We start from the raw sequence: 12,837 nt of genomic DNA on the forward strand, positions 1-12,837 counted from the left end.
TCTCCTTTTAATACTATTACTTCCAAGCTAAACATGCATAATATCCATGTTCATGACATCTTGAGGGAGGGTGATAGAGACCTTCACAAATATCTTCTTCTATTGTTACCGAACGGTGGACAACAACATCTTGCTGAGCGACTACAAAGAGATAAGGACCACCGAACATCTGCATATTACTGAACAGTTGTGGACAACAGGATCTTGCCGAGCGGCTGCAAAGAGCTAAAGACCACCGAATGACTGCCGACTACCGAACGTCTGCAGACTACCGAACGACTAAACACTCGAAAACCGTTCGGTTACAGTGTTTTAGAATAAGTTTTGTTAATTCTGATTTCTTTTTCTCTCTTCCTCTTTGTATAAATACTTTACTTTCGTTGTACTTTACACTCACTACTGATATTCATTCACTTTCTGCTTTCTCTGAAGTTCTTGTTTTCTCTCTTTTCTAAAACACTTACAATAACAATAATAAAAATAATGCAATTTTTTTCATGTTAAAAATTAATTTTTATTTTTTTCTCTTTTTATAATAATTTTTACAATTATATATAATATTAATAATTACACTTTTATATTACTTTTACTACCAAGGGTATTTTAGTAATATTTAATTTTTACCCATTAAACAATTTTTTATCTATGACATCGATTAAATCCTACATTAATTTTCATAAATTTTACTTTTAAACTCACTTTAACTCACCTAGATTTGATTCACCCTCAAATCTCTTCAAATTCATTTATTCACTTTTTGTTAAATCAATCTACACAATTTAAGAATAGTCATGACAACAATAAGGAGGTGAGGGAGTGACGACTACAAGATTTTCTTTTTTTTTTGTCTTTTATGGTTTTTCTTCTATCTACGCAACTTATTGGAAAAATCTAAATTGTTTATGCTTTAAATTTTTAGATGGTAAAATTTGGAAACGTACGGTCTAAAATACTTTTTTGAATCAGAATACAGAAAGACATTTTGGAATTTCAAATTAAGTAATTTGGAATATATTTTTACATGTAGAAATAAACTTTGAATTTTGTTCTGCAACAAATTATAATGCATTTCCAGTAATTTGGGAATATATTCAAATTGTATAATTAAAAATATATTTTCAAATTATATAATAAATAATTATATTTTGGATTGTACAAATTAAAATGTATTTTTAGATTATATAATTTAACAATATATAATTTAAAATATATATTTAAAGAATTTTTTTAAATTATATAATTTAAAATATATATTTAAAGAATTTATTTTTAAATTATATAATTTAAAAATATATTTAAACTGTAAAATCTAAAATATATTTTAGAGTAACTAATTTGAAATATATTTTTATATCTAAAAATAAATTCTGGAAACACATATCCATATTCAGTAATTTGGGAATGTATTCAAATTATAATATAAGACAACATTTTCAAATTACATAATATATAGCTATATTATTGTAATGTTTTTTTAGATTATGTAATTTAAAAATATATTTGGAGGGTACAATTTAAAATATATTTTTAAAGTAAAAATATACTTTTAAAATATATAATTAATTTGAAAATATATATGGATTGGACAATCTAAAATATATTTTTAGATTATCTAATCTAAAAATATATTATGTATTATTATTTTAAATTGACAAATTCAAGAAACATTTTTATATCCAAAAACATATTTTAGATTATTGATGTATGAATTGTATAATTTATAATATATTTTCGAATTGCACAATTTAAAGTATATTTAAATTTTAAATTATATAATTCAAAATAAATTTTTAAATTATATAAAATGGAATATAGATTTCAACCTTTACAATCTGAAATGAATGTTAACCACAGACAATTAGAAACTATAGAAGTGAAAAAAATATGGTGTGAAGAAAGAAGTTGCCTTGCATGTATCTAAGACTTGCTGGGTGCTTAGTTTTTCTATTTTTATTAGACGATGTGATTTAATTGTATAAAGCAAAGCATAAACTTTATCAATTATAGTATAATTGTTTTGATAGTAGAAAGTCTTTGAACTTCCCTAACCACAGCTGTTTCTACCATCTTGAGAGACAATTATAGAGGTGGGATGAGTTGATATTAGAAAAATCAAAATAATTACCTTTCAAACAATATCAGCACTAATTTAATAAAATAAATTACATCATATTACTTTTAATAAAATTAAAATTAAAAACATAAAAATATTTACATTAAATAAACTCTTAAATATTAAAAAAAAATACTACCTAAAAAAAAAATTTAATGTAGCTTATCAAATGCCAAAACAACCTCATTATGCCATCTCTTCCTTGCACATTAAATCACCAGAAACCTTAAACTATCTTTCAATGATCCCTACCCCATTTTCTGCACTCAAGCAAAATAATGGAATCATTTCTTCCTTTTTGACACTTTCTGTTTCTATGCACACTCATAAGAACATTCTTATATTCTCTTTAAACAATCCCTTTCTTCATAAATTTTCAAATTCCTTGCTTTTCCTTTCAGCTTCATTTTTCTCTTGTATATAAATCACAGTAACCAACCCTTTCTATTTCTATTTCCAACTAACTTAACCTCCACTACATCCACTTCCAAAAATCTAACTCCAAACTCACCATGTTTAAGAAACTTGGAAGAAAAATCGAAAGAGAAATTACAAAACCCTTCAAAAGTAAACCCCGACCAAGACCGCCATCATCTCAACCTCCTCCACTTCCTTCATCTACACCTCCACCGCCCCCTCCACCGCCACCTCCGTCGCCTCCTCCGCCGCCATCTCCGCCGCCACCTCCTAAGCAACCAAATGCTCCATTTCTCTTCCCTCAAGCTCTCTCCACAATTCTCCCTGACCCTGCAACTTTCTTTGCTCCAAACCTTCTTTCTTCTCCACTCCCTACAAACTCTTTCTTCCAAAACTATGTTCTTCAAAACGGAGACACACCTGAATACATTCATCCTTACCTCATCAAATCCTCAAACTCCTCCCTCTCTCTCTCCTACCCTTCTCTCAGCTTCAACCCTTCTTTCATAGCACAGGTTTTCAACCCTGACATCACCATCTCTTCCACTGAAAGCAAAACCACTCCAGGCTCGCACTCAAGGCATGTGATCTCTTCCTTCAGTGATATGAGTGTCACTTTGGACATTCCCTCTTCAAACCTCAGGTTCTTTCTTGTCAGGGGAAGCCCTTTTGTGACAGCATCAGTGACATGTCCCACACCGCTTTCCATCACCACCATGCATGCCATTCTTTCCCTCTCATCCAATAACTCCCTCACCAAACACACCTTGCAGCTCAACAATGGCCAAACATGGCTCATTCACACTTCCTCGCCGATCAGTTTAAACCATACCCTTTCTCAGATTACTTCCGGCGAGTTTTCTGGAATAATTAGGATAGTAGTCTTGCCTGATTCTGACCCTAAGTACGAGGTAATCCTTAATAGATTCAGCTCTTGTTATCCTGTCTCTGGGGATGCAGCATTCACAAATCCGTTCTGTGTAAAGTATACATGGGAAAAGAAAGGGTGGGGGGAGTTGTTAATGCTAGCTCACCCTCTTCATCTTCAGCTTTTGAATGATGGTGAATGTGGTGTTACAGTTCTGCATGATTTGAAATTTAGAAGTATTGATGGAGAGCTTGTTGGTGTTGTTGGAGACTCCTGGTTGTTGAAAACCGATCCGGTTTCAGTTACTTGGCATTCCACTAGAGGTATAAAAGAGGAATTCCATGAAGAGATTTTTTCAGTGCTTTCTGAAGAAGTGGAAGCTTTGAATCCCTTGGGAATAACAACAACATCATGCTACTTTTATGGGAAGATTATAGCAAGGGCAGCAAGGTTGGCATTGATAGCTGAAGAAGTGGCCTTTTTCGATGCGATACCTACGATTGGGAATTTCTTGAAGGAGATCATTGAGCCATGGTTAGATGGAACTTTCAGCGGAAACGGTTTTATCTATGATGGGAAATGGGGAGGGATTGTTACTAAACAAGGGTCTAAAGATTCAGGAGCAGATTTCGGGTTTGGTGTTTATAATGATCATCATTACAATTTGGGGTACTTTCTTTATGGAATTGCGGTGCTTGCAAAGGTTGATCCAGCTTGGGGAAGGAAGTACAAGCCTCAAGCCTATTCACTTGTGGCAGATTTCATGAACTTGGGAAGAAGACCAGACTCTAATTACACGCGTTTGAGGTGCTTTGATCTGTATAAACTGCACTCTTGGGCAGGAGGGTTAACTGAATTTGCAGATGGAAGAAATCAGGAGAGTACTAGTGAAGCTGTGAATGCATATTATTCTGCAGCACTGATGGGTCTAGCATATGGTGACACTGAACTTATAGCCACCGGATCAACACTTGCAGCATTGGAAATTCATGCAGCTCAAATGTGGTGGCATTTGGGAGAGGGACATAAACTGTATGAGGAAGATTTTACCAAAGAAAACAAGGTGGTAAGTGTTGTGTGGGCTAACAAGAGAGATAGTGGACTATGGTTTGCTCCTGCTCAATGGAGAGAGTGCAGGCTTGGTATTCATGTTTTACCACTCTCTCCTATTACCGAGGCCTTGTTCTCAGATGTTGGTTATGTGAAGGAACTTGTGGAGTGGACAGTGCCCAATTTGAACAGAAAATGTGTTGGAGAAGGGTGGAAGGGGTTTATCTATGCCTTGGAAGGAACTTATGATAAAGAAAGTGCACTACAGAAAGTAAGAGGCTTGAAAGTGTTTGATGATGGAAACTCAATGTCTAATCTGTTGTGGTGGATTCAAAGCAGGGGTGAGGTGGAGGAGGAATTTGGTCAAGGAAAACAATGCTGGTTTGGCCATTACTGCCACTGAACATTCTCAACTGTAATCCATCACCAAGTGTTAAGAAGGTCAAAATTTTACTGGCTAATTCTAAAATCTTTCAGAGGCATCAATATTTTAGTGTGCAACAATGTAGCATATATGTTGGTACCAGCGACTCGCGTAGGGGAGTATAAAATGCGATCAAAGAGCGTTAAGCCAAAATAGTTCGTTTAAAAAAAATCTTAGATTTTCTTACTTCCTCATTGGTAACATATTAAAGAGTGTGAAAGTTCATAATTAGTATGATTGTAAAGATAGAGTTAAATGAGATATTTTGTGTGTTAAGTATGCAACACATTAAACAATGTTGGTAAATTTTGTGGGGTAGTTATCATCTGAAAATATTTGACATTATACTTTTAGGAATCGACTTTAGTTGTATTTGTATATATAAATTTCTTTTGATGTTACACTCCTCTGTTCAGATTCAACTGATATAATTTTTGGTCGGTCTGGGGTTGGTGCTCTATTACACCTGATACAGAATAAAAAGCTTTCTACGTATGCATATACCTTGTATGAATAACTATAATATATATTTTTAATATATATATATATATATATATATAATATTGTTACATAATTATCTAGAAGATGAGGTTGATAAATATATAATTATATCGAGAATTCTTCAAACCACATATGTCATATCTGGGTTTGAGTTCTATACCTCATGTATGATTATACCTACTTTAAATATTTCCTTATAATTATATAGGAAATTGTAGTTCAAACTTTTAATATAATGCTAGATAAACATGTTATAAATAAATATAACAAGTGATATATTGATTTAAAAATTGTCATTTGTGGACTTAAATGCATCAATTATTAAAATAGAAGGTGGAGTTTAAAAGAGGAGTGAATTGAAGTATCCTAGTTTTTATTTTTTATTTTTTAATTTAGAATCTTGAAGTGAAAACACTTATTAATCTGAAATTTTTTTAGAATTTGTAGTTTTTATTTCACGACCAAGAAAATGCATTATAAGATAAATATAAAGAGAAAAAGAATGAAGAATAATTATAAATAAAATTTATATTAGTTCACTCTTTCAAATTAAAAGAGGAGTAAAAGACTTTTAATATTAAATAATTATTTTAAATTAGAAAGAGTATATAGTTTTTGTTTGTAGAATCAATATCAAATAATCATTTTATTTTTTATTTTTTATTTGTGATTTAGTATTTTTTTTAACCGAAGCAAATTGTTGATCTTTTTGTTTTGGTTTATAATCTATGTATAATACTATGTTTCTTTTTATTTCGTCTTAATATGTTTCACTTATAGAACTGATATTTAATGTATAACAGTTGTCGTATCCTTTCTTTGAACTAGTGAAATAAAGTTGAACCAAAATAAGAAGACTTAAAACAAGAATTCAATTGGTGGAAACAACAAAAACATGTAAAAGAAGTAATGAACAACTCGAACAAATGAAAACCTAAGAGGATGACTTATCTCTTTAAAAAAATCATGAAGAACCATGGCTTTAGATACCACATGATGACCTTCCTCCTAGCTCCTTGAAGACTTGAGTGCAAGATGGAGTCTACATGGATGATTAAGGTCATAAAAGCTTTGAATGGTGAAGGAGAAATGTTTAGGTTCACTGATGTGGTAGAGAATCCCAGAGAGAGGTGAGACCAACTCCCATAAAAGAAAACTAGAGTAGTATAGAGAAAACACTATTCTAAGGTAATCTTAAGTAAGTGTTTGAAGAGGCAATTTGGTAGCATTTCATTACTCAAATTCAAGTTGAACAATACAATGGTAGATACCTTTATTTATAGGTCAAGCTAACCCTAGAGTGGTCTCCAAAAGAGAGCCAAATTTGAATTCAAACTCTAGAATTTTGGAGGCACAAGAGGCATGCTTCTAGTGTGACCTGCCACCTAAGAAAGTCACACTTTCTACACCATGTAGTGCACAAGGAGGAGACTTGCGAGGCAAGTGTACGCTTCTATAGGTTAAGAAACCATAACTTTTGGCGCCTCTAGACCTAAACAAGGCCCATCTCCTTCTAGACCCAAGTCCAAACCATGGTCCAAACACAAGACCAAAATAAAATCCCATTATAAAAGGCCCAAAATATCTTATTCTAATATTTACCCAAATAAATCGCCTAATCTTGTTGAATCTTTTAGACATGATAGTTGTGGTTTTGTTCCTGAAAACATTCAATATGTTACAAAATTTCCAAGCCATTTGCATGTTTTTAGGGGTTTTTAGACTAGAAACTCAGTTTTTAAATCATATTTAGTTTAGAGCAGAGAAATACTAATTTTTATGAATTTGCATTAGAATAGTTTCTTTTATAATATTTTAGTGTCAATCTCTTCGATAAATATATTCTATTAGTTAGCATAGAGGTAGTTACATAACATTCCTTTTATTCGTAGTTTTGATAGTGTAGATTTTAGATTGTAAATAGATAGACTTTGAAAGTAATGTTCTGATATGAAAGTGTTTTTAATGTTGATTTGTTGCTACCATTAAGAGATGGAGCTGAACAACTAAGCTGCTGGCATAAGAATCAATAGCTTACGCTAAAACATAAAAAAGCTGCTGTTGGAACCTTGCTTGTTGCTCCATATGAAGGACTAACCACGTTGGAGTGATAAGAGCTGAACTGGATGCTGACTGGACATTGGTAGATGGGATGTGAGGATCTCCAATAGTTATAAGATGACTTGGCATCTAAGACAGTTGGCAAGCACTTTAGAGGGAGCTGAAACGTAGCATTTGGAAGCAACAAAGCTGATGCACTTCACAGAAGTGTCATAGATTAATTGTCAAAGGTTTTATTAAAAAGCTGGGATTAGAAACTTGGGAGGGAGGAATTTTGGGAGAAACACTTTTACATTACTATGGATTTTAAAGATTTCCAAGTCAGTGGTTCCTTCTCTAGAATGTTGGATAAACTTTAAAACTAAGGGGTACAATTATAATTTTGTTAATTTTACTTGTGTTGTGCGTTTCATGTCCAGTTTGTCACGATTTTGGATTACTTTTTTTATTTTCATTTCTGTTTTTATTATATTGGTGCGTTCAGTTTTTCCAGGTTGGGTTCTGATTTTTCGTTTTTATTTTGTTTCAAGTTTTATTTAGTATTAGTTGTTAGGTTTTATTTACTATGTAAGCTATTACATCAGTTTTGCATAAAATATCAGACTGTGTGCAACAACGTTTCTTAGGAATTAATAATGTGTTAAGTGGGATGTTATTTTAACACAGTGATATCAAAGCTTTATACTCTAAATATCGATGAGAGATAAAAGTAAGAAAGAGTGAAATACCGAGGTAAACATTGAATGCGCACTTGAGTGTCTTGAAAAGGAAGATATAGCTAAAGTAGTCAATGGAATTAATGATTGTGTCATAATTTTCATAAAAGACTGATTATGATAATTGGTGTTTATAGTGAAGGTTTTACTGAGATCCCAAGCGTATGTAATATAGTGGAAGGTGGGTATTAAGAACCCACGGAGGATGAAGACCATACGGTGACACAAATTACCACATTGAAAAAAACACAAGTGAGAGATAGAACAACCTTGTACTTCTTATACAATGCGTTGGACAAGACATGCTTCAAGAAGATAGCAAACGAGGGATCTTCATAAGAGACGTGGGAAATTCTAGAAGTGGCATACATAGCGGACAATCGTGTCAGACAAGTCTGGCTACAAAGTTTTGGAGGTGAGTTCGAATGTCTGAAGGTGGAGGACAACAAGATGGTGGCCGAGTATATAGCTCGAGTAGTAAATGTGGCAAATCAACTCGGCAAGAATAAGATCAAATGTCAACTTGCTGGGTTGTGGAGAAAATCTTGAGATCAATATCAACTGATTTCAAAAACATCATTTGTGTCATAGAAGAGTCAAAGGACTTGTCAATTGTCTTTGTGGAAGAACTCTCTGGTTCATTGGAAGCCCACGAATGAAGTAGAAGAAAGATGTTTGAACCCTTAGATCAAGGACTACAAGCGCAATAAAAAAAATTAAAAAATTGGTTCTAATTAAAAAATTGCTTCTCTTTAACAAATTTTTCCTTTTAAAAATTTCTTTAAAAAATCTGAAAAATTAATTTGAATAAACACAAATAAAAAAAAGGAGAGAAGGGAAGAGAAAATTTACAGAGGTAATTTTTATATTTTCGGATAAAAAGATCCTAATTCTAGTGCTTAATCTCTTCGAAAGAGGGATTAACCCTTCCACTAAAATAAATAATAATTTACAATAGAGAAATAAGGATTGAGATTAGAAACCACATCTTTTAACAGATATGAAAGGCACCTCTTTTTGACGCAAAAAAGGATGAACAACTTGACTCTGCTTTGTAGGTATACTACACCAAGACACACTAAGCAATATCACTTCTTCCTACAAGCACCAAACTCCCTTTTCACAAACACTTAGAGTTTTTATTAGGCACACAACTCTAATACTCTTAGTGAAAAATTGTTTTAAAGTTATGTTAATTATTTATAAACTCTTGCATTTGAAAATTAGGTCAGAAAATTAAGAGTCAAATTCACAACTGCGACTAATAATTGATTATCATAAGTGTTAATCAATTATCACATATTTTTATGAAAAATATACTTTTTATAAGTACTCCTGCTTCTTCAGTTCTACGACCCTTGAACTACTATATTAATTACAATACATAGATTACAATTAACAACTAAGTTATTATGTCTACAAAGTATTTATTGAAACCAAAACTTCTTTAATTCTTCAACACTTTTCTATGAAACATCATCATCAAAAACTTTTATTGAAGCAAGATGTCCATCTTCTTCTTTTTGCTAACACTAATTATGTAATGTAAAATTCCCATTTTTTGGTAGATTTAGGAGAGGCCCATACGAAAGGCAGAATTGGGAAAAGGGTTTTTAAAACCCTTGAATGAGATTTTGAGAGGCTCAGCTTCCCCCTTTTGGGGCTTCTAGGTTTTTGCCTTCATTCTTCTTTCATGTATTGAATCTCATTTTTAATTTCAATTTAATTTTCGTTGTGTTATTGTTTTCATTCTCGTTTTCCTATTGCGTTTTTGTTTGGTTGTCTTCCCTACATTTTCGTTTGTCCATTTCTAATTCAGTTTCGTTTTATGCTCAAATTTTGTTCCAACTTTCATTGCAATTTTAATTCGTTTTACCGTTTTACTTATGCATTTTCGTTGCAATTCCGGTTGATGTTTCATCTTCAATTTGAAGTTTATTTTGTTGTTTTAATTTCATTTTAATGGTAGCTTAAGTGTGTTTGTTTGATCATTAGTGAAATTGCATCCTTTCCATGAGATTTCTAAACCATAATTGTGATTTTGCTGCTCTGACCTTACTCATATTCAATTTGTGCACTTGTAATTTGGTACATTGTCAGAATCGGCTGCAGCGGAATGGTTAGCGTGGAATAACAAACCAAGAGGGTTTTTAATACTAACATGTGCCTTTTAATTTCTACTCAATTAAACTTACTTAGCAATTAATAAAGACAAATAAAGCAAGAGTAAGGTTGAGAGAAATTTGCACAGATGATTTTATCCTGGTTCGGATCTTACCAATCCTACGTCCAGTCGCTTATCTCAAAACAAGATAAACAATTCACTAATCACAAAACAATTACAAACTACAATCACAAAGATACAATTTGTAAGAGTTTAGAAACCACCTCTCTTGATACCACAAGAGATGAAACTACACCTCCTTTGAGTCTTCACAAAGGATGAACACCTCCTCCGAATACTTCACGAAGGATGAACACCTCCTCCGAATACTTCACGAAGGATGAACACCTCCTCCGAATACTTCACGAAGGATGATTCTCTTCTGAACACCTCCTTAGACACACCAAGGATGAACCGACTATTTCCTCTTTCACCGTAGCAGCACTTCACCAGCTCCACAGACAAGAGTTTCACAAGCCGAACAAGAACACACAAGTCTCAAGAATTTCTGAGTATTTGAGCACAAGGGAAGAGTTTCTGTGTCTCTGGTTGGTTTTCTTGAGAGGAAATGAGAGTCTTGTTGTGACTTTGGCAAGTGTACCAAATCGTTCAAGTAATAAAACCGGTAAGACCGAATATCGTTTCCCAAGAGACTCGTGTCCTAGACAATCGTATAATATCTAACTAATTTAGACTAAAGAATGATTCCATGTTTTTGTGGTTTTCATGCAATTGAATTAAAGATAAAACATAAAGTGTAAAAGTGATCTTTGATAACACAAACACTTTGGAATGGAAAGATTAGAAATGCTATGGAATGATATTGTTGGGGGATGATTTCACCTACTTCACTCTTATGTATAGAAAATCACTTCCTCTTCATTAATTAGCCAATGTCAATCTTCTAATTTACTCAAACCCAATCCCTTGGTAGAGAGAGCCTAGACTTACTTCTTAAACTCCAATCCCTTGGAAAACCTAACAAGTTCATCCGCTTTAAGAATTGAGATTCAAGACAACCAAAGGTCCTAGTTCTATCCCTAGATATAATTTCCTTTAGGTGTTTAATCCAGTTCTAGATTCACCCAATATTTCCCAATATCAAGCAAACCCTAAAATCATGATATGGTTGAATTACTCATACAAGCTTTAAGTAGAGGAATTAAACACTAACAATCAATGAAAGAGGCATATAATCATTCAAAACAACTGTAATTACATAAGAGATCCGTGGTTACATCAATCCCCAACAAGAATGAAACTAGCTCTCCATGAATGGAGAGCTTGAGCTTACAACAATGGTGGAAATGGAAGAAGGAGGAGGACCCAAGGATGAAGAAGGGCTGTTCCCACAGCTCCTAGCTCGCCTCTGGACGCTCCAATTGAGAGAATTTGTGTCTGGGATGCCAAAGATAACAAAGCCCTTCTAATTTGGGGTTAAATAAACCCAATCTGCCAAATCAGCAGCAGGCGCGCTTGAGACCGCGCTCCAGCGCGTGAAAACAGGAAAAAGGGCGCTCCAGCGCCCTTTTGTAGGGGGCGCTCCAGCTAGCTCCAGTCCTGGTGCAGAGCCCGCTCCAGCGCCCATGGAAAAAGGGCGCTCCAGCTAACTTTTTCCAGATTCTGGTTCTTCATATTTTTGCTGTTTTTGCTGTTTTCTTGTTTTCTCTGGTTCCAGCACTCTTCATTTGATGCAGAGACTTCTTCCAACTAATTAACTTGTATAAATAAAGGGGTTAATGATCAATTTATCTAATTAAAGCTTAAGATGAAACCACTTCTTAAACTAAATGAAAACTAGGATTTACAAGGTAAAAAGGATGAGAAAGAGTTGATATTTTCTCTAATTCAATACTGAATTCATAGTAAAATATGCCACTATCAACTCCCCCAAACTTAGAACCTTGCTTGTCCTCAAGCAAAAGGTATCTGACTGTCAAACAAAACATATTTTTCAAAGATTACAGTTGGATTCATAATACATTGCTTAACTTGAAACAACTAGAAATGTGTATCATGTTAGTTTTCCACTATGATGCTCACAACACAATCAATCAATCAAATGCCATAGTTTATAAGAGATCAACAGTCATGGTAGGATGCTTTACTGAATTATGTAGAACCAATCCTCACTTAAGATGGTGTTTCACTCTAATGCACTGGTGTATAAGGATGTGTGTCTATCACTCTACTATCAAATTGTCACACAAATCAACTTTGCCATTTGTTTCAACCAAATTAAACACATTCACAAGTAAGTCAACATCACAAGGACTTTCATTGGCTTGTATTGTGGCTGGGCTAAGAAGGAACATGGTTTTTATGGATAACAAAACACCTTGAGCTAAGAGATCAAACAATTACAATCATGAATAAAAGTTCTCTTTTGCTTCACTTAGATTACCACCAATGTCAAACTTACACCCAACTATTTTTCATTCAGTACTTTTCCTTCTCTCTTTTTCTTTCTTCCTTTTTGTTACTTTTGTATCTTTCAAATTTTTCTCAATTCATCCTTTCATA

The 12,837-nt window shown here is 33.3% G+C and overlaps 1 protein-coding gene across 1 annotated transcript; it reads left to right on the plus strand.

Moving 5' to 3' along the window:
* Window positions 1-2,278: 2,278 nt before the first annotated feature.
* Window positions 2,279-5,183, plus strand: LOC148200194 (glucan endo-1,3-beta-D-glucosidase-like). The gene has a single exon (XM_088113811.1). The coding sequence runs from the start codon at window positions 2,626-2,628 to the stop codon at window positions 4,849-4,851; it is 2,226 nt and encodes a 741-aa protein (XP_087969937.1). The 5' UTR covers window positions 2,279-2,625; the 3' UTR covers window positions 4,852-5,183.
* Window positions 5,184-12,837: the final 7,654 nt, after the last annotated feature.

Source organism: Vigna umbellata, chromosome 4 (genome assembly GCF_029865625.1).
Source record: "Vigna umbellata cultivar VRB3 chromosome 4, Vumbellata_1.0, whole genome shotgun sequence".
NCBI lineage: Eukaryota > Viridiplantae > Streptophyta > Magnoliopsida > Fabales > Fabaceae > Vigna > Vigna umbellata.

Excerpts from the sequence above, each read along its gene's own strand:
- LOC148200194 (XM_088113811.1), top strand. The coding sequence starts at position 2,626 with ATGTTTAAGAAACTTGGAAGAAAAATCGAAAGAGAAATTACAAAACCC.